At 43.1% G+C, this 25743-nt stretch overlaps 1 protein-coding gene across 1 annotated transcript; it reads right to left on the reverse strand.

The window, feature by feature from the left end:
- Positions 1-20260: 20260 nt before the first annotated feature.
- znf703 (zinc finger protein 703) lies at positions 20261-24004 on the reverse strand. The gene is made up of 2 exons (XM_061730442.1): positions 23343-24004; positions 20261-22619 (listed from the first exon to the last, which is right to left on the reverse strand). Exons 1-2 carry the CDS (start codon positions 23586-23588, stop codon positions 21111-21113), a joined length of 1755 nt encoding a protein of 584 aa, XP_061586426.1. The 5' UTR covers positions 23589-24004; the 3' UTR covers positions 20261-21110.
- Positions 24005-25743: the final 1739 nt, after the last annotated feature.

The raw sequence follows: 25743 nt of genomic DNA on the forward strand, positions 1-25743 counted from the left end.
GTGGATGTGGATGAGGATGAGGATGGGGATGAGGATGAGGATGTGGATGTGGATGAGGATGAGGATGAGGATGAGGATGAGGATGGGGATGAGGATGGGGATGAGGATGAGGATGTGGATGATGATGAGGATGGGATGAGGATGAGGATGGGGATGGGGATGGGGATGAGGATGAGGATGGGGATGAGGATGAGGATGTGGATGATGATGATGATGAGGATGGGATGAGGATGAGGATGAGGATGGGGGTGAGGATGTGGATGAGGATGGGGATGAGGGTGAGGATGAGGATGAGGATGGGGATGGGGATGAGGATGGGGATGGGGATGAGGATGAGGATGTGGATGAGAATGTGGATGAGGATGTGGATGAGGATGGGGATGAGGATGTGGATGATGAGGATGAGCATAAGGATGGGGATCAGGGTGAGGGTGAGGATGATGATGATGATGATGATGATGATGATGATGATGATGATGATGATGAAGATGAGGATGAGGATGGGGATGGGGATGAGGATGAGGATGGGGATGAGGATGGGGATGAGGATGGGGATGAGGATGGGGATGGGGATGAGGATGATGATGGGGTGAGGATGAGGATGAGGATGAGGATGATGATGATGATGACGATGTGGATGACGATGTGGATGAGGATGAGGATCAGGATCAGGATCAGGATCAGGATGAGGAGGTAACAATCATGGACTTTACACATGACCACTTTTTTCCTTCACCGTACCACATGATGTACTTCACACACAGGCAGTAAAGACATTGTATTACTTATGTAAAGAGTAACAAAGTGATGAAGATTATACTACTTTTTAACGATACAAGCCCAACACTGATTAGGTTTGATGAGATCCATAAAGACTTCCTCAATATTTAAAATGATGTCATCCCCACTCTGCTGAAGGAAGCAGCTGCCGCTGAGAGTCCTGGCGAGCAGGGAGAGGGTGGAGCAGGGACCGATAAGGTCTCAGGATCCACTGTTGTGTTTTGAATCATCTTAAAGACGTCATAGGAATTATGATGGAGGCATGGTGAAAGTGATGTGATGCCGTGATGGTGTGGGTGGAGGAAAGATTCAGTCTAAAAAACACTGCACACATTAGACGCAGCTTCTTCCATATTAACATTTTACATTTTACGATGTCTGCTCCTTCACAGATAGTGATCTGTTCTGTGCCGAAACATCTTTTATTCCCCAATAAATATGAAGGGTACTTTAGTTTTTAGATCTGTAGTTCTGGAGTCTGAGTACAAACCCCCTCTAATTTCACAATGTAATCTTTTACTGTTATTTGATAACAAATATTGATGACTGCCACTTCTGCTGATAAATATGAGACTGGTTTTGGGTTTTAATGCAAGAATTAGGCCGTAAATAGGAAACACTGCTGGGAGAGTTTAAACAAGGTTTCCTGCATTTTTTGCAGCGGAAGAAACAGGAAAATATGAAGTGACATCATATGTCCCGTAATACATGCTGGAAAATACAGGAACAAGATCATGGTATGTAAACAGCATCATATGGTGGTGTCATTAAAGTGTGGTGTATTTTAAAGAAAGCTGCTGTTTTACTGCTAAGAAAACTTAAGGTGGATTTCCATGATAGTTTTTCACAAAACATAAGCAACATTTCTGCAAGGGTTTCCACTGAAGGCTGTTTTGCAAAAATAAACATAATTCTTGTAAAATGTCATCCTGCAAGACTTCCTTTATTGAGCCTCCCACAATCTCATTCTGTGAGACTTCTTTTCAAAACAAAGAAAAAGACCTCGATGTCAAAGAAGATGGAAACATATTTCGCTTTTAGATAAATTATTGCGATTGCCACTACTGCTGCTGGGAAACTGGTCAACAGACGGAGCCAATGACTGTTGTCTGTCTCCTCCTCTGTCAACACTTAGCGCTCCATCTTCCTTTATTTCTGGTCATGTGACCGACTGCGGTGATGCTGGAGACATGCAAATGTGAAAAAAAAGTGTTTGCATTGCACTTTTACGCTAAACTGAGCTTTCGACACGTCTGTGTTTCCATTAGAGGTATTTCTTTTCAATATTTAGGTTTTGCACAATTCCCGACAGATAAATCTTTTTCTGCACAAACCTCATTTCAAACGGGACTAAAGTAATAAGCAAACGCTGACATGTAAAACATCTTTGTGCGTGTCTAAATGTAAATGCATGCCTGAATTGCCGTGGAAAGGATGTTGGGGTTTGTTGAAATCCACGAGACCGAGCAGGAGCAGCCCCAGCCGCCTGCCAGCGGCACTTTATGGTGACATGTGATGATATGTGTGACACGCCTGGAGAGGAAGGAAGCTGGAGGAAGCAGGCTTGTGAGTCATTAATCACTGGTCTTTGGCATGTGAACACACACACGCACACACGCATAGATATGCACACACATATTTGTCTCAGCATCTTCTTGGAGAGAATCCATTGACACACTGTGGGTACATCCTCGCTAATATGGCTTAATTTATATAACATGAAACCCGTGTAACACCTATAACTGGCGGACACACTAATCACAAGAAAAGGAAAAATGTTTGATCCACTCCAGACGCCGCTTCAGTTTGTAAACACAGTTGCTGGACAGACAAAACTGCACTTAGAAAAGCATTTAGAAACATGGCTGCAGCTGTGAACGTTTGCTTCATGATTTACTCCATGATGTTCTCCATGATTTACTCCATTTACCCTGTGACGTTCTACCATATCTTTCCTTCCACGCCTGCATAATATGACCGTTATAGATAAAAGAGGGAAAATCCTCAACAGCAGTGTATCAGCTATAATGCAGCTGCAAATGCCTCCGTGTGGAGGAGGTAAACCATTTTAAGAGTTATCTGATATAAAGATGATTTCCAGCGGCGCACGGATGGTCATGTGTGATACGTGTTAATGGTGGTTTAGTGGGGAGGGAGTAGACATGCTTGTGTGGACACATTAGATGAAACTTACATACTCCTTACCTCCTTAAACTTAATCTTAACCTTTCAAAATGTGAACTCAACAGAACTGCATTATGGTCACAATGTGTAGATGATGTAGAATATACATTTTAATTAAATATATATATATATATATATATATATATATATATATATATATATATATATATATATATATATATATATATATATATATATATATATATATATATATATATATATATATATACATATATATACATTTATCACATTTATTTATTATTTATATAGCATAGATTACAAAAAAATATGACTCTAGGCACTTTCCAGAGACCCAGAACATGACCCCCAAGCAATTATTACATAAACATAAACAATGGCAGGTAAAAAACTCCCCTAGTGAGAGAAAAACCTTAAGCCAAACAGTCAGTAAGTTTACATGCAGCAAAGAAATCGGATTTCTGATCGTATCAGATAAACATCCAGAAGGCCCAATCACTTGTCTGAGTTTACATGCTGTTCAGAGAATTGGATAAATGGCCAGAGCATGGCGGACTCCGTGACGCTATGTGGCGCTGTAACCATGGTAACCATTTCAACAAAGAGCCACTCCCGGTTCATGGTTATTTTGTTTGGCGCCAATCTACGCCTTCCGTATATTTTTTCCCTTTATTTTGATCTGCTCTGGTGTCCTGATGAAGTTTGAACTATTTAACACGCGCCGTCTCCTTTCACTTCCGGGTGAATGCCCCAGAGGAAATTTTCGAGCATGCGCAGACTGTAATATCCGATGTCTCCGTATACATGTCGTAAAATTACGACTGTGAACGAATAATCTAAGTGTTGCTATCCGATTATTAAATGTCCGAAATAGGTCCGAAGTAGATCGGATTGAGGTGTTTACATGCAGTTTAAAAGTCAGAACGATGTCTTATACGATCAGAAATCCGATTGAACTGCTGCATGTAAACGTACTGACTGGTAAGAAAAAAACTCTCCTTTAGGAGGGAAGAAACCTGGACCAGGACCAGGATCATAAGGGGAGACCCTCCTGCCGGAGGGCCAGCTGGGCAGAGTAGGGAAAGAGAGGTAGAAAGGAAAGGAGAAAAACAGAGAAAGGAGAAACACAGATATATTGTCAAATGTACAAGACAAGATGTTAGCATTAGCATTCATTATCCACGAGCAGGATATCTAAGAGTTTTATGTACATATTACTGATACCTGGTTAGTTGGTGTACTACAGACAACACTATATAAACAGGTGTAGACAGCAGACACTGAGGTATGCGTAAGATGGTGTCCTGCAGGTTCTCATCTTCATAATGAAATACACTCATACACACACACACACAGCTATATGGTCTGCAGGAAACCTGATTTTGAGCTTGCAGCTGGAACAGACCCAACTGAACATTGATGCACTTGAGTAAATGTAAACAGTATGTGTGCAGAATGTGCTACATTCCTCTGACTTTGTTGGCCTCTGGCTCCAAAATCCCACAGTCCCCATTCTTCACTCCAAAGCTGCATATTTACAGCAGACCTGGCATGACTCCGGTGGATCTTACAGATACACACTTGAGTTTTGCTCATGTTTTAAACCAAAAACCCACTTTGCATACTGCATTAATCAAACCACCAATGACTGAGAACCTTGAGCAAAACACTGACATGAAGAGGAATATCTGACACTGTAGCTGCTCAAGGTCCGCGGTTAGATGCTAATGCTAATGCACTCTACGGTCCGTATTTTTGGTGTCAGCTGTTTTGCTGAAAATAAAACCTGATTTGATCTGTGAGAGAGGCAGGAGTGAATAACACAAGTTGTGGACCAGAAAGCTAAAATGATGAACTGTAGGATGATGAAAAGAAATCCCCAGATGTGCAGCGATATAGCCTACATATATTATTTTCTGCAGATTTGACACAATGACTGGCTCCTTTCATATATTCAACAATCAGATTAATTCGTGTTCTTGTAATTATTTATTAAAGTAATCATAATGGCATTCAAGTAAATGGGAACAGTCAGCCCATCTGCTGCATCCTGTTTAAGTTGGGCCGACATGAGTGTCATAACACCAACAAGTCATGATTTAACTTCAGTGGTCTGGAAACCCACCTACTTCCTCCTCTCTAATCCTCTTGAATAATCATCTGTTAAGTTTACAAACGATGCTGAAGACAAGAAATCTGCAAGTTCAGGATGTCCTGCTCCGCACATTGCTCCGGAGTTCAGAGAAGGCGCTTACTCAAAGTTACACAGCTGGCTGCCTCCTGTGTCCCGACAATAAACCCTCCGTCTTGAAATCCCCCTCCAACATCTTGGTCGTGGTTGTCCATCTCTTTTGTCTTCACGGCGAAAGTCACTGGAGGGCATGTTTGTGATGGGGTGCATGCATGCTTGTTCACGCAGCCATGCGTGGGCGGACGGGGTAATTGGTCCTGTGAAAGTGCTCGGTTCTCCTCGGGGCTACGGCGATGCTGCAGCATCTGTACAGCGTGGTCCCCGGCCGGGCTGTGGGGGTGTGGGAAAGCGGTCGCAGTGGACTTCAGAGGGAACCGGGGAAGAATGAGGAAATTGCCGACAGATAGGCTTAATGGTTGTGCTGAAGGAAGAGGTTGTGGGGCCAACAGCTGCTAGCCATCCATCTGGACCCGTGTGGACTGGGCCGCGAGGCAGTGACGTATCTGTCTAGAGGGAACGCACACGCTGGAACTTTCTGTCGGAGCGTGGCCAGTAAGATTTTGCAATAAATTAATTGAGTGTGTTTTGTAATCCCTTGAAGGGCCAGTTTCCCAAGATTTGATCCCATGAAACTTGATTTGTGCCTGAATATGAAAAAGATGTTATTGTTGTTTTTCATTATAGTCTTAAGAACTTATCAAAGTATATACCCCACACCAGACTTTGGGATTGGAAACGGTGGGAAGAACAAATACTTATACGATACTACAAACAAAAAGTCTCAAAAAATGAATTCACTTCCACATAATGCTACAAACCTCAAATTTCCACTTGCATTTGAGTCACACAACCCTTACACTTCAAATGCTTTTTTAAGTTTTATGTGGAGATGTAGGTATTGATGAACATATCTTCACCCACCACAATAAAAGTGGAGCCTGCAGGTGGGAGTTTAACCTCTCACTCACATACAAGCGTTGCCAGCCTCGATGGGAGAGTCAGTCAATCGAATTGTGGCGACACAGCCCGTGTTGGCCAGTGACACGGAGGACAGACAATTTCAAAGCATGCGGCTTACTTGTCTAGCGAATGGAAAGAAATTTGATTAGATGTTTATGGTATAATGAAGAGCATCCAAATTTGAAGCGTTCCTGCAGCGTTCCTGCAGTGTTCCTGTGTGTGTGCGGTGTAAAGCCTGAATTATGGTTCTGCATTAAACCTACGCCGTAGGGTACGCAGCTACGTGGGAGTCTCTCCGTAGCCTACGCCGTAGCCTGACGTGCACCTCCCAAAAAATGCACCTACGTGTCAAGGTGACGCAGACCCAACGCAGACCGAGAGGGCTGTGATTGGTTCGCTTGGTAGCAATGCATTTCCGGTTCCGGTTCGTGAAGCAGTAGTGAACTTTCAGCGCTCTTTTCTTTGTGTGTGTGTGATTTTTTTGGGGGGTTGTTTTGGTTTTTTGCACAATAGTTGTCCTTATCTCTTTGATTCACTGTGACCGGAAAAGCCAGAAGCTAAACAAAGTATCAACTAGTGCTCTGGGGGGATATTGCACCGCGGCGAAATGGAGGGACGGAGAAGTCCGAAGGGTTCACGACGGCGTCACGGCAACGGCGTAGGCTCTGCGTTGGTTTAACGCAGAACCTTAATTCAGGCTTAAAGCGACATAAGAGGGCGGGTAAGAGACGATGTAAAACCCATGAACAATGGACGATGTGTGTTTTCCATTTATTTCCACAAACATATACACATGTATAGATTCAGATTGGATTAGTTTTCCCCTTGTTTATTGTTTTTTTTATGTGTTTGCCTCCTTTTAGCCGTAAATTACTTCTAACATTTTTGCTTAAACTATTTTTTTTAATAGAAAAAAAAAACACAAAAAGTTTCATGATGTATTGGTGTTTTCTGGTTTTTGGTAGGTCCTACAAAAAAACTCTCCAGCATTCACCTTCAGGTTTAATAAATCTGTTTAACAAAAGAATAATAATAATAATAATACAATAAATTACAAACCACATTATGGCCCTGCGTGGTCTTTCAGATGAAAATAAAATTCTGAAATAAACTGTGTAGATGACATTTTCCATGAATTGCTTTTAATATGGATTTCTTGCAGCATCTTTTGTCATATTGATCACTTTATTTGGGCGTTTATCTATCTTTGCAGGCAGTTATGAAATGTAAGACATTCAGTCCTTAATGTGCTAGTAACAGTCTCTCATCCGTCATTCGGCTAACAGGCTCGGACATGCAGATAAAAGTTCGTACGTCATAATGTTGTTGGTTTCATAATGAAACAGAAAATTCCAACGAAATTAAAACTTCACTCAACCTGTTTACTCATCTGAAGTTGAACACACGCTCCCACACAAGTGTTGTCACTGTGTTTTAAACAAACGAATGCCTGTGTTTAACATCTTATTAAAGATTATTCTGCAACTTCTCCACCTTCATATCTGGAGATTTTATGTGGAATCATAACCTGGTCAGCTTTACCTCAGAAGAGCAGCGAGAACCAGCAGAAACAACGGACTTGAATTTGACCCAAGTTAAGAAAGATTCCGACCAACAAATCTAAATCTGGCTGAATAAGTTCCTCTCGTCTCTGTTTATGTTCTTTAGCACAATGAACCTCTAAGAAGCAGCAGCAACACTACCCTGCTTTGCTTGGTGTTGATCTATAATTCGCTTTAACTGCAGCAGTCAACTTTTGGCAAACGATTTCATCAAAATGAGAAATATTTTGTTCAAAATTCTGCCATAACATGACTGTGTTGTTGATCCATTTTAAATGCCGACTTCTGTATTTTAACTTTAACTTTGATAACGTCTCCGTGTTGGAATATGAAGAAAGTGGCCCAGCTATCGGCTTTATTGTACACTTTCCATTTACAGTAATGCAACCGTCAACTGCAACGTGCATCAGAAACCTTTAAGAAAATAAACACACTTATTGAAAAATGCAGTGTTGGAATCCTTTGATTGTCTAATGGTTCAGTTAACCAACAAATAAGCCTCAATCATACAAACCATAAAAACTGATTAAAACAAGCAAACACAGCAAAGCTGTCTAACGCTTTCTCCACTGAAGAGTGGCGGGAAATAGTCGCGTATCAAAGCCATGAGGGGATGAAAGACTTTGACCGTGTGGAACAAACCTGCCATTGGCTCATCTAAAACAATAAATCTAAAAAAGAGGAAACTAGTAAACACAAAAAGAGGACTGAAAGTTGCTAATCACATAATAACCTGACTCACTATCTCATGAGAGAGTTTGGTTCTTTTTGGATGGATCTGTTTTAGCGGTTGGTGACATCACATATGAGGGACTATATTCAAATTAAAATGCATTTGCGGAAATGCTTTTTCATTTTAAGAATGTGGCCGCATTATTTGAGGCAAAAATTAAATTGATAATATATAATCCGATTTGCATTTTAATTTTCATATTCAACACTGCTTATTCTTGTACTTAATTCAAATTAAAAAGAAAAAGACATTTGAGATTTAATTTTCAAATCATGACTCAGCAAATAGTTACCAATATTCAATTTCAAATCTAAAATGTGAATACGAAAATTAAAATGCAAATCGGATTATATATTATCAATTTAATTTTTGACTCAAATAATGCGGCCACATTCTTAAAATGAAAAAGCATTTCCGCAAATGCATTTTAATTTGAATATAGTCCCTCATATGCTTCCATACAATACATCACACCTTTAGGTGCTCGTGCATTTATTTCTCCTCGGTTGGTTCCATCCGCCCATCAGCTCTGGAGAGGTAAGGTGAGCGCACGTACTCACACCACTGATTCCCAGCACACCGACTGAGGCGAGAGTGCGGTCAAATCTGAGCCTCTCTGAGACACGAAGGGATTATTGACGTGCAAATAAACCTCGCAATATGTCATTTCTAAGAACAGAGATGGGTGTTAGAGGGCTGGATCAATGAGATCTGTTATTCTGTCTCCAAACGTTGGGAAAGACATGGATTTTCTCATCTCTCGGCAACAGCTGTGCCCTTTTAAACTGCAAACCAAACACGCTCTAACCAGAGCTCCACCACACGCCCAAACCTGTTACCTGACTTCTTTCATGCGCTTGTTCACACTCAGAGCGGCTGCTGGCTGCTTAGTCCTGGCTAATATGTGAGTAATATATGCAGGTATCTGTGTCACATTTTCATCTCCCGGCTGGCAAGAAAGGAAATGAACATAACCCCTGAAAATGAGACTTTTCCTTGAACACATTTGTTGAAAAGTTGAGTGGCTTTTGCCTTCACGGAGAAGTTATGTTAGCTACAACGCAGCGCCGATAAATATCTGTTACCGTTGAGCAATGAGGGAAGTATTGCCCCTTCATCTGCGTGGCGGTAAATTAGGAGATGACAGATGACGACTGTGGTCCCTCCGGGCAGCTGTTTGATTCATTCTGGAGGTAACATCGATCCCGCTGCTGACGTTCAATCGCGGCTCCATAAAATAAATAGGAACGGGCTCGGCGGGCGCTCTCTGGAGCGTGTTGTCGGGCTGTCAGGGCAGAGGGAGGACGCCGGAGGGGAAAGTTTTCTCACTGCTCTCCTCTGTGCTCTGATCCTCACCTCCTCTGGTCATGTGAACAAACACCCCTCTTTTTCCACTCTACTCCACCACACACACACACAGACGTGCACGCACCCGAGCGCACATTTGCACTGCTGCACACAAACCCCGGGCCGACTCACGCCCCGTAACCTCACTATGGTCTTACACAGCAGGCCTGCCATAAATCAATGGGCAGGATCATGTCTGCCAGTTAGACTAAACAAGAGCATTTGTGAGGATTTGCTCTCCCCCATTAATCATCCTGACAGCTTGAAAAACACATTTCCCCTTTAATGACTGTATTTGGATAATCATCTCTGTTTCCCTTCCCACCCTCTCCCTCGCTCCCCCTCCACTCCCATCTCCTCCCCGTTTCTTTTTTCTGCCTCCAAGCGCTCGCACAGACGTGTGGGTATCTCACTATTACAGGAGGAGGGCTGTGGAGGTGAAGGGGGGGGTCTAAAACCCTCTGAAATGCTTCCCAAAAAAAGAGAAAATAATCATGCAGCCTGTGGATTTTTGTTTCCCGCTCTCACTCAGCTAAACCACACGAGGCCTGTGCTGATGATAACTTGAATGTGAGTGCGTGCGCGCGCACTGTAATAGTTTAATACAGATAAACCGCTGTATACGGTTTGAAGTCAGACAAAATAAAAACACGTCTGCAGGACAGTAGAACTTGTTTGCGTGGAGGAATCAGACGGCCGGCGTGTGCCGCCGGAGCCACGCTGTCCACTGTGTCCATGGCCTGAAAGAAGAAAAAAAAAGCGGGGTTTAAACTACAGGCAACAGCAGCAGAAAATCTAAAAAGGCTCTTGGTTGGTTTTCTGGTGCATGAACATCTACGCAGTGGGCATTTTCTGTGCCCAGGAAAGTTTTGTTAACTTTCCATGAGATGGATATAAACCACATAAAAAACAAACCAAACCGATGCCTAATTGCTCGCAGCTTTAATTAATGTTAGATGATTGAGTTTAAACAGTTGTTTTTATTTCCCTCTCATGGAAAAAGCAGAACAAGTTTTTAGTCAGTGTATCCTATTTTTTTTTTTTCCTTTGGTCTTTTAAAAGTTTTGTTAGCACATCTGAATGAGATTCCAGAAGTTGTGAGCTGCCGGACGCCTCGGCCGGGCTGCTGACTGACGCAGTCGCTCAAAGACGCTGTCATCTTTAAAACCACAGACTGCTGAACAAAAGTAATCTATAACTCACTAACTCCCTTAATTCATAAAGAATCAGTTCACAAGTTTTATTTATTTATTTTGTGCATGGTAGTGCATAGTTTGACAATATTACAGTAGTACATTTGTACAATGTACGCTTCAATCTACACACCCATGACCGAAAAGGAGCAGGATGAAGACAAGTCTTATTTCACCTGCCCCTTATTCAATACCAAAACAAAAAGAACAGTCAATGTAACCAATATTTACAATAAAATATACACTTAAATAGAAACCAACCACATATATCAATAGTACTGTTTAAGTCCCAGCCTATTCATGATCATATAATTTAAATATTTTATCTTTATACATTTTTTTGAACCTAAGTAAATTTGTACATTCCTTTAAATCATTCTGTAGAGAGTTCCACAGTTTTACTCCCACAACCGATATACACATCTGCTTGAAAGTGGTCCTTGCATACTGATGTTTGAAATTATATTTCCTTCTATGATCTATAACTTCTGGATTCGAAAAAACAAACAACTGCTGTAGATTACTTGGTAATACTTTTCTTTTTGCCCTATGCATAACTAATGTCTGTAACTCAACTATTCCTTTAAATTTAATAGTTATCTAAAAGAGCTTTACAATCAAGTTCATTTTAGTCTTTACTCTGGTAAAATCCTCCACCCTGAACAAGCTGGAGGTGACAGTGCAAAGGAAAAGTCTGTTTTTAACGGTAAGAGACCCCCAGCAGAACCAGACTGAATCTGTTGGGGGGTCTGGGTGGACAGGAAAGAGAAGCCTGTTCAAACATGAATATCTTGCTGGCAGTAAGACAGGGGTTTTGTTAAAGTATACAGTTGCTGCAGAGTCTCTCTGTGACGTCTCTGCTCACTTTCTTCTCTTTCATCCATCAAGTCTCGTTTAACTTTTGCCGGGTTGAATGTTGCCAAGTTGTCGCTCCAGTCCACACTAGCCTATAGTTACACATCTCAGGTCTTTCAGCTGAGGTCCTGCCCGGGAACTGTTGGGTCCACTCATGATAACGTCAGATTGTACTTTGTTATCATATTCCAATTTGGATGAGTTACTGTTCAAACTCAGATCTTATGAGTCCTGCTGATCTGTATAAACAATTGTAAAAATGCCACCAGCTGAAACAAATATATATATATATATATATATATATATATATATATATATATATATATATATATATATATATATATGTATTATTTTTTTCTGGACTATAAGCCGCACATGCATATAAGCTGCATGCGCTCTATTTTTTAAAAAATAATTAAAAAAAGACATACAAGCCGCACCTGCAGACAAGCCGCATCCGCTCTATTTAAAAAAAAAAGATATGAGAGCCACAGATATTGTTGTTATCGATGATATGTTGTTATATTAGATATTTACTACATGTACAGAAGGATTTTGAACTGTAAATGATGTACATGTTTGTACCTAAATAGATAATTTCCTAACAGTGTCTTTTAACACGGCAGCAACTTTGCTGATTAAAACGGGACAGAACCAAGAGAAAATAACCAGTATTTATTTATCTATTAATCTGTTTGAAATCTGATTCTACCTACTTCTATCTGCTAAAGAAGAAGTAGCGTATTCTTCTTTGCATTTATTTTGTCTTAGATTGTAATTCCGTTACAGTGCCCCCTAGCGGTGGAAGAAAAATCCACAGAATAGCTGCACCTTTGTATAAGCTGCATGGTTGAAAACCTATGAAAAATAGTAGTGGTCCAGAAAATACGGTATATACATTTAAAGCCAGCATGGCTCCCTGTGCAGTCCTTTCCACAGACGTGTGAGTTCTTATTCGAGAGCAAGAAAAAACCAAGCAATTTACACAAAGACAGTATAAAGATGGTAATCACGCCTGTAGTCCAGCAGGAGAGATGAGTGTTATCACCGTAATGACAGCGTCTGAGTGTGGATGCTGACACAGAGGAGACATCAAACAGACAAAATACCCACGATGCTTAGAGTGTGAACATCTTGACAACAGGAGATTCCAGAAAGGAAGACATAAGCTGTTAATCAGCGGATGAGTCAAGCGCCTCCACCATGCTCCTTGTTTTTCTCTGAGGCAAGTTTGTTTCTGAAATGACATGTTGTTCACGCTTTCCCAGCGTGGCATCAGATGGAGTCCAGATGGATGCGCGGTCCAAGTGCTATTAGTAGAACACCATACCGTAATTGAAAATGCTCATTTCTCCACTGGTATGTCCATTAACAGGGCTCACTCACACCACTGGAACTCTGGCGGGACCGCAGCAGCTCTGGGCAGCTTTCCATGTGAGGGTAAGAGAGGTTTGCCAAGGTCAGGCCGGACGAACAAATCAATCAAACACACTACCTCTCTGTTTAAAACCAGACAGCTGAGCTCATGCCCGTCGCTTCGTTACTACTTGAAAGTGAATCTTTTACACGAACAGATTATATCTGGTTTACACGAAGTAGCATTTAAAAGGGATACACAATGTTATGGCTTTTTTCAGTTTTTCTGTACTTGAGACCATCTTTAACTCAAAAACCATGTCATTACACAAATCTGTAATTCTAGTCATGCTTCCAGTAAGTACGGTTCAGGCCGGTACAGTGCACATTATTGTGGGTTTCTGTTGTCAAGAGTCAGAAATATTACCAAAGTAACCAGTCCTTACGGCCCCAACGTTTCGGCACCTTCCTGTTGGGGTTGCAAAAGTGACGACGCAGCATGCTTTAGGTGGAGCTAGAAACACTGCAGTCCATTGATGTGGTCAGCCAGGGATCGCCACTTCCATGTGACATCCTTTAAAACAGCAGCTGCAAAGAACAATATCTAAAAGCTACGATGTTGTGTACTTTTGGTGTAGGGCTTCTTCTGGATCAAGAGGCTGAAATGGGAATATTACACGCTAACAGGATGGTTGCTGAAGGTTTCCGGCAGATGGCCTAGAAATGTCAGACTAAATACGATGCAAATATGAAAGAAAAATGACAGATCATAAGTGCTGTTTGCTGGTGGAAACAGAAACACACAGAAGTGGCTTGATTTGATGGATGCCATACATGGCTACTGACTGGACCGCGCAGGAAGAAAAGAAAAACTGGGAGTGACCGCCTTTGCTGGAAACTGTAGGGTTGTGTTTCTAAACCCACATAGCTCAACCAGTCACTCCTCCTGCGTTGCTTTTAACATTATATGTTTTGGATTCACTTAAAATTGTGTTCGACCTGGAAGAATCGGTCCGACGAGGACTCTGGAACAAGCACATAGACTGTGCTGCATGCAGTTAACTTTGAGTTAACTTAACTTAAAGGTATTGTGACATCATTTTTAACATGCTTTTAACACTATTAAAAGTCTTGGCCAACATCCCTCAAATGTGTCTAAAAGAGTGTAACAAGAAAAACTTCACTCTAGTTCTCTTTTCCTGGCTTTTTATGACAGTGTTTTTTTGCGCCGTGAAAAATGCTTCCTTTCCCCCCTTTCCTGTCAATCATTGCTCCGCTCCTCCTCCAAACCTCCTCCTCCTCCAGCCATACGCTCACAGCGGCGTCGGAGCGACAGGCGAAGCATGCACGGAAAAGCAGGAGGGCGAACCACAGCAAACAATCATAAAAATAAAGGCATGTAAATAAAGTGTCCCCTTATCTTAAGTCCAGTCAGTGGCCGCGGGTCTTCTTAGCAGTTTTCCTCCGCTGATGAGAACAGAAGAGGCTCTAAACAGCTCCGTGTTAAGCCTGATTTATGGTTCCGCGTTAAATCGACGCAAAGCATACACCGTAGGGTCAGCGTACGGTGCGCGTCGCCGCGTAACACTTCGCCGTAGGTTCTGCGTCGGTGTAACGCGGAACCATAAATCAGCCTTTATGGTGCGCTGGAGAGGAGAGGAGGCAGGGAGCTGGGTGGAGGGGGCGGTGATTTAGCGGATCGTTACGTAACGGCCCGCCAGCAAACCAGGTGCGCTGTTTTTGCATAGTTATGCGGAAAATCCCAGAAAGCACACAATACACTGAATGTTAAAAGTTCGTTGTTTTTTGGGTGTAATTGATGTCAAGACACCCAACAAAACACAAAAAATCAAGAAAAATGTGTTTTTCATGTCACAATCCCTTTAACATCAACCGGATCATCTGGGTTCGTCAGTCGGTCTAGTTTGATTTCAGATTAAAAGGTTTACATGTATTTTAAAACAATAACTTCAGTTGGACTAACGTACAGATGTAATTTTTGAATTAACTTACTGTTTTCAGCAAAATCCCACTCCACAGACGGGTGTAGTGGTGCGAAGTTTTCTTACTCCATCCCTGTGGTATTTGGCCAAAACATGTCACAAGTACTGTATTCATTACTGAATGAATAATGTAAACTTTAGAAGTAAGTGAATTGTATGTTTCTTCTAATGATTCATAAAAACATCATGTAGATGTAAAATAGCATATGTTCACTGCTGCTGATCAGATTGCTTTTGGGGAACATATTCTCTGCACCAGATGGGTAAAAGTCTCCCTAGGAACATTTTCTATTGTCCCCAGTTCACCAACAATATATCGACAATCGTATAATTGCATTAAAAATAAACTTTAATGAAACATTGACAAGTTCGTGAACATACAGTATGTGTATATATACAGTATATACACTCCCACTTTGCATGCCAACATAAGGAAATAACTTTCATGACTCAAGTCCTGATTGTAACAAACATCTTTGGACTGAACTTTGATGTTGCATTTAGGTCCAGGTTGGAAAAGTTGAGATTTGCCACATTCAGCATTGTTTTCATTTGCGTCCTAGCGTATTTGTCAAGGGTTTGCACATAATGGTCAAGCAAGTCTGAGGTGCAATTTGAGATGTTGCCAAAAAGAAAATGAAAATTCATGACCCTAAGTCTCCATGAAGTGATTTAAAGCAGAAAAGAAAATAGGCTGCATTACATGTGGTAATAATAAACAGAACGGAAAGCAAAGGGATTGCAGTGAACCGCAGAATAACCCTCCACATTAACTAAACAAGCAAACCCAGTCAACTTTGCAAACCAAAACAGAAGGACCAAGAGAGGTTTGGGTGTTTTTCTTCATTTGGGCACGTAATTTAATTTTTGGCATCTGTGTCGTTTTTTGTCGTTTTTCTGTTGTTTTTTCTTTCATCTCGAAATAAAGACAACTTATACAAAATCTTAACTACATTAGAAATTATTTTAAAAAAGGTGCCACTATTTCTCATCATGTTCATTAAGGCTTTCATTTCCTCCCTTTTTTCCTAAAGCTTTACGTTGTCATGTGTAGAAAAAGCACATTTATGGAAACATGACTTACAAACTAAGACAGCAACAACGTGTGAACCGCTGTGCTGCAGAGTCACTCATTCAGAAAAGGGTTTTTCACTTTAAGTGACATATTTCCTCATCTGATTTACCATTTATGTACACTTATTGCAGTCTAGTTAAACAATAACTGCACCCTGGTACCTCTGGGTTTTGTCTAACATCATTTCATTGTCAAACATCTTATTTCCTCTGATCAAGCAAACACTACTGTACTTGGAAGTGTGGGAGGAACCAACGCAAGCCAGCAGTCAAAGTGTAATTTGTGTACGGCTGTGCCTCCTTTTTTCTCTCTTTCTCTCTTTTTTCCCCCCGCTAAGAGCATTTCAGCATGCCTGGCTGCAGACGTGAAAGTGAGAGGAGTTGAAACAGGCACGTAAAAGAGTCACTTGCAGGGTTTATGTGGGGAAAATAAAGCAGAGATTGTGTGACAGGCCCTGATGAGGGATGTGTTCACGCCATCTGGGTTGCTTTAACACTGTGGTCACTGTTGGATGCCGAAGGCTCTGCATTGTGTCCTGATGTTAAACACAGAGGTGGTAGTCATGGAGCTGAGGTTAATGTTTTGTTCGGGAGACACAGGGAGCAACAGAAAGAAAGCCTGAGTACCCTTCCTCTCCCGCTCTGTCCAATCTGTCATCAGCGATGGTGAGCCTGGGTTGGGCTGGCGTCTAATTGAAGAGCAGCTCCAAACCCTGTCGTCATTAATCACCGAGCCTGTCAGCCGCGGCTCAGGACCTCACAGTGGCTCCCTGCACCATCTCTGCTCTGACGCACATGCAGGGAAAGCATCAGTCCCCCTCCATCACAGGCTCCATATTGTAACTACTCTGATTGCTGCTGTCATTGCAGCAACATTACCGTGACAACCAGTACTACACCACTACAGCTATTCTTATTTGTAGGAGTCCTGCTGCATGAAATATTAGTCCCATTTATGTTTTTTTTTTTCATTTAAGTTTGTTCATTAATTAAAAAGATGTGTTTATACTCATTGGTTTTGAGTTTTTGAGATGCTGGTTGGTGGAGTTTGTTCTTATACATTGAAAATGTGAAAACTATGACAATTGTTTGACTTTACGCTTGTTCAGCAATAATACAAAATAATGCACACTCAAAGGTTTGCTCTTTCAAGTAGAACAAAGTCGATACTCTGCAAGAAAAATATTTTAAAGCGAAACAAAGGAACTTTTTCTAATTTGGTCTTTTGCATTAATTTCCTCTTCTGTGATTACTTTCTTGGGTCTCTTATTTTTCCACTGAGCAGTGCAGTATAGTACTCAACCATGTGCATTTCCATCACCAAAGGTTGCAAACTGTCCCAAACTATGTGAACTCTGGCAGCAGAACCAGAGGTATGGTATGCTGAAGGTGGAGCGAGACAGCCTTTTTTAAATGCTTTGCATTATTTTTCACATATGTATAATAACTAGAGAAGAGGTGTCCTGTTGTTGTGATGTCACGGCTCTTAGGTTACAGCGGCAGACGCACACCTGGCAGCAGAAACACAAAGTAGATAAGGGTGAAATGAGCTCTACTGGTCACTGGAAACGGGACTTCAACTACTGGACTGTCTCAGAAAATTAGAATATTGTGATAAAGTTCTTTATTTTCTGTAATGCAATTAAAAAAACAAAAATGTCATACATTCTGGATTCATTACAAATCAACTGAAATATTGCAAGCCTTTTATTATTTTAATATTGCTGATCATGGCTTACAGTTTAAGATTAAGATTCACAGAATATTCAAATTTTTTGAGATAGGATATTTGAGTTTTCTTAAGCTGTAAGCCATGATCAGCAATATTAAAACAATAAAAGGCTTGCAATATTTCAGTTGATTTGTAATGAATCCAGAATGTATGACATTTTTGTTTTTGTAATTGCATTACAGAAAATCACAATATTCTAATTTTCTGAGACAGTCCTGTATGTCTGGCCTGATATCAGCTGTAGCTCTGGGAGCTAGTTCCACCCTCGTCCATGAGTGACATGGTGCTTCAAAGCAACACACAGGTGAGTGGACCAGGACAGGAATCCCAACTGTACTTTGGATGTTTTTTTCGTGATGCCTTCAAAAAAATAATCAAATAATAAAAACAAACTTTTCCTTCAAATGAAACTGATATTTTAACATGGAACATACTCCCATACTCACACTGTAAATATGAGCAGAAGTATCCTGCAGTATTGGTCTCAAACTGAAAATACTTCAACAGCCTTCAATGTCAGGAAATTGCTCCAATATAAAGTTATAATTTCATGTTTTAGCTGCCACAGCCCCACAGAATCCTGCTTCATGTCTCTGGACAAAGGATTAAGGCTCTCTCTCGCTCTCTCCCTCACACACACACACACACACACACACACACACACACACACACACACACACACACACACACACACACACACACACACACACACACACACACACACACAGGCGACATAAATGGAGTGTGTGGGTGTTGACTCAGCTGCGAGAATGTGTTGGGGGGGTGAGAAGATAGATGGGGGAGATTGATGAGTGTCGGGATAGGGAGAATAGTGAGGCATTTGATGAACGAGTGTAAACTGGCAACAGTGGAATTAATTCCACCTCCCTGGCAAGATTGAAAGTCCTCCCCTCTGCGTGACCTCCAGTTTGAATCATCTTCACATTCAGGCCGACGCGGCCAGGTCTCCGTCTCTCTGCACTTTATATCTGAGGCAACATGACAGATGGACGAGTGGTCCCTGTATTTTTATGAAACTGCACTACGCCCATGCAACTTTAGGGGGCAACACAATCCAGAATATTTCCAGTTGCTCAAAAATCTGCAAGTTTAAAAGAAATCCAGTGTGTCATGCTGGATACATGCAAGCAAGATATTGCAGTAACATTTGAAAATCCTTGACCTAATTTTTGTCTGTCATTCCTCATAAACTCTGTTTCAAGAAAAACAGAAATAAGACAGAAAGTCTGTCCCGTTTCCAGACAAGCGCTCGCCTTCCAGTTTCCCAAGAAGAAAATTAAACTGGAGAGTCCCAAAAGAGCTTCTCTGAGCGGCGAGCAGGGCGCCGTGACCTTGCCGGTGTGGCGGGGGCTAGGTGCGGTTTGGGAGGGTCATCCATTTTGTTAATGGTCCTGTCAAGTGACACCTGTGCTCGCCTCTCCCCCTGTCTGGAGTGCTAATGAAGCGCGAGAGTAGAGGAGTCTGGGAGTCGGGGCTGATCGCCGCCTCGCCGCTCTGCACCACCTACACCCTGTCAGCCAAATAGAGCGGTGACACGGATGCGTTATCTGGGCCAAACTCTCTCGTGACGGTGGTGCAGCTTTGAGATAGACCTACTTCTTCAACGTGAATTAGTGTCTAAAAACCTCCAAGTGGGCAAGTACTGACTTTAACAAATGAAAGTGCAACACAAAACAGCAAGAAAGGGGCTCCTTGCTCGATGACAGGAGGCGTCCATGTCCACGGTCCCGGTAAGAGAGGCTGCTCTCCTCAGGGGACGTGTCAGTGCTTTGATGAATATTTCACCATTAACCGCCTCCCATTGTCAGCTATGGCCTTTGAGTTACAGGCCAATCCGTCAGAGCGCCGGGAGATCCCGGGTCGACACCTCCCTCAGGTCATTATTGAAGTCCCAGTGACCCGAGCAGCCTCTCCACACATCCATCCACTTTGCTGAGGAGGCTGTTTTTAAAGCCCTCACAAACAAGAATCAGCAATTAAAAGCTGCACTCTCAACAACAAAACCTGTGTGGGCGAAGGAAGGAGGAGGAGGCACGAAAGTCCTCAGAGACAGCTAACAGGGCTAATGTGACCCAGGCTGCCCTCTTTGGGATGGCCCTGTCAACTGATATGAGCCATGAAATATTACACGTAGCCACATATAGCGCGGCTGGAAGAGCCACAATGATAGATGGCCTTAGATAAGTGCACTGCTGCAGTCTAGAGAAATTTACGGCCTCTTCAGAGGCGTGTAACAAAAAGCTACTTCATATCGCAAATCAATGAGGAAAAAAACGAGGTAAAATGCAATCATGTATCATTTATTTACCAAAATAAGACCTTTTCCTGTTGGTCTGATAGCACAGCCATCAGTTTTATTTGTGACATTTTTTTTCTTCTTCTAATCTTTACACCATATGCGTTGGTCGCCCCAACTAGCTGACCTCTTGTAAGCTTGAAAAAATATTACATCTTTGCATATTTACAAATAAAAATGACAGCATTGTTCAGGTTAATTCTCAAAGACATGCAATCCTCCAGAGTCTGAGTCTGCAGTCGAGGACGATGAAAAAAAGAAAAAAAAACAACAGCAGAGCAAAAAAAGAATAGAAAAAAAGAGAGAAAGAGGTCCCCAGAATAAAGCCTCACAATCCATCTATATTATGGTGCAACATTTTTATTTTTAGAGTGTATGATAGGCATAAATGTACTATACTTAAATCATTCTGTCTCACTTAGAATAGTTAAGAAAATTTTACTTGGAAAGCAAAAGTCCCCTTCCCCCCCTCAAGCACTTGAATAAAAATAAATACAGTCTTTTATTTCTGAGAGACAGATATTGAAAAAAGGAAAGAAAAAGCAAACTCTAGATTGTTGTAATGATCCCACATTTTCAAAACGTTCAAGCTTTGCTTGCTGCCGTCTTCAATCACTTAAAGTCTGTCGGTGCTCTGCTGCAGACGACTCCATCACAGGCTTTTCCCTTCGGAGCACCCGTCACAATCCTGAGGATAACAGGTGGTATTCCTGGCAGGCTGGCTGGCAGGCGCGTCGCCCCGCGCTGCTGGTGACCTCAGTCTCAAGGATCCCTCTTTAGGGCTTGCTCTAAAGAGTCCCCGTGAATCCCCAGCAGACTGCGAGCGATAGCAGCATTTGGGGAATCACTGGTATCCCAGGGCCGAGGCAGAGCCCAGTCTCTGACTGTAGAGGGCATAGGGCGAGTAATAAGCCGACGAGGAATGGAGCGACGGCATATGAAGTCCCTGGGCTCCGGGCAGGTGGGATTTGCTGTACGGGTGGTAGCGGGCCAGGCTCAGGCCGGGAGACCCTCGCAGCGAGAAGGAACTGGGTAAGTTGCTCGGGCTGCTGGGGGGAGGCAAGTGGAGATGGCACGATGCTGTGGACGACACGGACGAAGGGTAGGCGGACAACAGCTTACTGTCCACCATCCCGGGCAGGGCTGTGTGCGTACGCAGGTGGGCGAGTAGCTCCTCTGACGTGGCGAAGCGCTTGTCGCACGGACCACTGACGGACACCCAGTTACAAGCGTGGGGCATTGGTTCATTGGGGATCATGAAACCGTACGTGTACAGGGGGTGGGAAAGGGAGGGGGTGGTGCTGGAGGACAAGGCGCTTGAGTGTAAGGAGTGGAGGTGATGCGAGGGGTAAACCAGGGGGAAACCGGACTTGAGGCTTGAAGGATCGTGGACACACGTGGAGCAGTTACTGCCTCCTAGATGCGGCGCGTTGGGGTAACTCAAACAGTAAGGGTCCCGACATAAACCCTGCATCAGAGATGGAGGGGAGGCCCCGGTGAGCGGACTGGAGCTGGGGTGCTTTCCCGGTAGTCCTAAGCCCAAAGTAGACTTGGTATGATCCAAGCCGGTAACGTACTGCGAGGGATAGCCGGCGTAGGCTCCCACGATGGAGCCATGGTAGCCCATGCTAGCCGGCGGCAACGGGAACACAGAATGTCCTGGTTTAAAAGGTGAAACTGGTGCGATGTGTCCGGAGCCAACGCCAGACTGCGTAGAGGCGTGCGGGTCGGCCTTGCTCTCTGGCCGGGGGCTGCAGGCGGAACTGGCGTTGCTGGAGTTGGCGCTGGCCCGCACCTGGCTGGAGTTGGCCAGCTGAGCCCCGTCCATAGCCGACTTAGACGCATCCGAGTCCCTTTTGCCACTGTTGTTGCTGTTACTGTCCAAGCTGGCCTGATCTGGAGTCCCAGTTTTTCTGTCCATGTGCGGGGCCTGGGGGTGCGACGGGGGCTGCGTGGAAGGGGAATGGCTTTGTCTGTGGGGCTGGCTCTGAGCGTGCAGGGGAGGAGAGCTAGAGCTAGGTGACCGGGAATGTGGAGGAAAGGATGGACACAAACCACCGCCCCCACTCGAACTCCCATTTGGTACCCTGAAAGCCGGTTTATCTGATGGCCCCTTTGTCACCAGAATGTCCTTACGAGACTCCCCCGAGGACTTGGAGTAAGGCTTGAAGCTGGATTTGTCATCCAGGGACTGGTGCTGCTCCCCAGGCTTGGATGACCGGCTGCTGGACTCCTTGTCACCTAGACTACCAGAGGAGAGGGAGGCCAACTTGGAGGAGGAGGGGGGATCAGGTTTGCCAATTTGAGAGCAGGTCTGAGCCAGCAGTGCCAAAGGACTCTTCTTGGCATCCAGCTGAGGAGAACAAGGAGGGCAAAAGGGGGGATTTTATTTAGACAGGAAATAATTTATTTGGACAGCAAGAATTGACTTTTAAAGTAAATTCAATATTCCTCCACAAGGAGACACACTGACTCAACTCAAAACTGAAAACAAGAATTAAAAAAAGCTTTGGCAGAAAATATATTTAACAATTTGGCGGATAAAGTACCAACCCAGCAAAGTGCCATCAGCTCTGAGTTGTGTCGTGACATGAATAGAGGACAACAATGAAGGGAAGTTTCCAGTTTAATTTAGAAAAAAAAACCCGGTCTGAATTACTTCTTTACCCTTTATAAGGAAGTCAATAAAATACTGGAAATTTCAAAATGTCGACGCTAGACGGTTATTGAAGAATATTAAAGAGCTCTATTAACATTGTAACTTTGTTTTTGTAATAACCATAGACTGTAGTTCTGCCGAAGTGACCAAATATGGTCACTTGCTTTGTAAAGGGTTCAAATCTATATAACTAGAAAATAAGCGACTATATTATCATTTGCTTTAGTCAACTAATTCATGCCTGAAAGGTGTCACAATAGTATTTTCGTGAGCATAACTTAGAATTAACTAGACATAACTAGAAAAACGCGCAGCATTTATTTTAATCTGACTGAGACCGGGAATGATGAGGAACGAGCACATCCGACGGGACAAGCAGAACTTGGAGAATCCTCCATTTCTTTCTGATTTACTTACTTCAATGCTGACGGGCGCGGAGGTGAGAGGCTGGAGATACTCCGGGTGCAGCAAGTGGCCGCTGTGAGCGGTCAACATCTTTACGATCCGAATAGGAAGCCGTTTAGCCTGGCGTGAGGGGTCGGAGGGAGCCGGACAGAGCGTGTGCGCGGCGCGTCTCTCTGCTCCGCCTCGGCGAGGATCTCCGCTGCGCTCCGGGGACTGGCTGCGTAAAAGTGCTTCAGGTCCACCGGGGACACCTCTCATCTGGTTCTGGGCAAGAATGGGGCTAAGGGCGTGCGAGGAATGGACGCAGTATTCACTTTCATTTGCCTGCACATTTCATGAGGACAAATTCAAAGGAAGACAGTGCGGTAATCCAAAATGGCAGTGCGCAATGCTGCGTCCTGCGTATCGGGACCAAAAAGATGTGTCTAATAACAGAGGGAGCCAAATCACCAAGACGTCATCCTTCAAAAACTCCCGCTAATAATTCCTAAATTTTCCTTTATCCAATCGCACAGAGAAAAAAAAAACACAACCCCCCAGGAAAAAAAACAAAAACAGACGTGGCAAGTGTTCATCAAAATGCGAGACAAGTTGCAAAATCAACCCGCAGAGGATAGTGTGTGAAGGTCCTCCGGACGTGCGTGTGTCTCCCACTGCAGCAGCCTCGCACTCCCTCACGTCTTCCACAAACTAAAGATGTGAGGGGAGGGTTTGCACGGCAAGCGGCCGATATCCAATCACAAGTGCCCGCATTCAGAGGCAGGGGAGCGGGCGGGGCTACGGCGGCCGCGCCCTCAGGCGCAAGCCGGATTTATGGTTCCGCGTTACACCGACGCAGAGCCTACGGTGCGCCTCGCCTCGTACCCTACGGCGTAGGCTCTGCGTTGGTGTAACGCGGAACCATAAATCAGCCTTCAGGCTGTAATGTAGCTATACATCTGTGTCAGTGACCTCCATAATCCTCATGCAAACTATATTACTGGTAGTAATATAACATCACGTAACAAATCTGAATGCAGTTGAAAGAACAAGGTCAAAGGCAAAAAAAAAAAAACACTTGGGTGGAAGGTTTGAATAATTAAGTGATTTTTTTTTCTCCACAATCTGTTTATTGCAATTTTCAAATAAAACAACAACATTACAATAACATTGGTCAATGGAGTAATGATGCAACAATGCAAGAAGCAGGCAAGATAAAAACAGAATAAGACCAAAAATAAACCAAGACAGGACAAATACTACAAACTAAAGAACAAAACTCAAGACGAAGACTAAAGACAAAAAATAGCTTAATAATGTAAAAATATATAAATACAGTATAAATAATTAAGTGATTTTAAAGCTTGCTCTGCGAAGCATTCAAATCCAAATAATAACCCACTGTTTTTGACACATTTGTGGTATGCTAATAATAACTTTACTTATTATTATAACAGCTACTAAACTGTAGTGATGATTGGTCTGAGCTTTTCTATCTGAAAGCCAGTTTACATGATTCATACGCAATGTGTTTTTTCATGAAATGTCGCTCGTTCTTCATGTTGCTTTGCAAGCTTTACCGATGCACTCACCCTACTTTTAAAAGTCTTTTTCCAGCTGGTACATGAGTGTAGAAAACTAAAGTGTAATGGGTTTTCTCCTTGATTACCACATTACCAAGCCAAGTGACTATGTGGGGATTTCCATTAAAGGACCTCTTCTACTGAGCTTGGCTTTAAAGTACCCGGTCTGTAATCTGTCATATCACGCACATTACACACAGTTACGGGATGTTTGAAGAGGTTTCATGGATTAGTGATGGCTGGCTACTCTCTTAAGAAGTTTAATCAGAAAAAGGCTTTCTGCTTTTCACGGCACAGACCGACCGTACGGAGCTAAAGAGCGTCATTGTGCTCCTTGATTATAATGGTTGCCGGCGCATCTGCAGCTCAGAGGGAAAAGCAGCTTGAAGGAGGATGAAGTCACTTCAGTTTCACTCATCACCATCACTGTTTGACCTGTCATCATTAGGCCCGGCCGTCACTCATCACCCACGCACTGCCACTCACGACCTGCAGGGTTTCTGGGTAGAATGTGAGCTCAAACATGCGCGCCGCCGGTCTAAGTGCTGTACAGCCTTCTTTTGAAACCTCCTGTTTGTTTAAAACTGTCTGTCGCCGCCTTGGCCCGAGACACATAAACAGGTGACGCACAACAACTTGCTTTCTCGCTGTGAGGTTTAAAAGGTAACGCTCGAAGCTTAATGGGGGATTTCAAACTTTTTTTTTTTTTTTTCTTTCACGATGAACATTGACGATTAAGTAACGACTCTCCTGATTGGGCTCCTGCTTTTACTGTGCAGTCAGTCGCTTGATAAAAGGTTGAGCGGGGTAAAGTCGCTGCAGTGTAGGAGGAATTGCATAAGGAAACGGGC

The sequence above is a fragment of the Cololabis saira genome, chromosome 9 (assembly GCF_033807715.1).
Source record: "Cololabis saira isolate AMF1-May2022 chromosome 9, fColSai1.1, whole genome shotgun sequence".
Lineage (NCBI taxonomy): Eukaryota > Metazoa > Chordata > Actinopteri > Beloniformes > Belonidae > Cololabis > Cololabis saira.

Coding starts and splice junctions, on each gene's coding strand:
- znf703 (XM_061730442.1), bottom strand. CDS start 23,588: ATGAGAGGTGTCCCCGGTGGACCTGAAGCACTTTTACGCAGCCAGTCC. Junction 22,620..23,342: donor CCGCGCCCGTCAGCATTGAA/GTAAGTAAATCA, acceptor TGTTCTCCTCAG/CTGGATGCCAAGAAGAGTCC.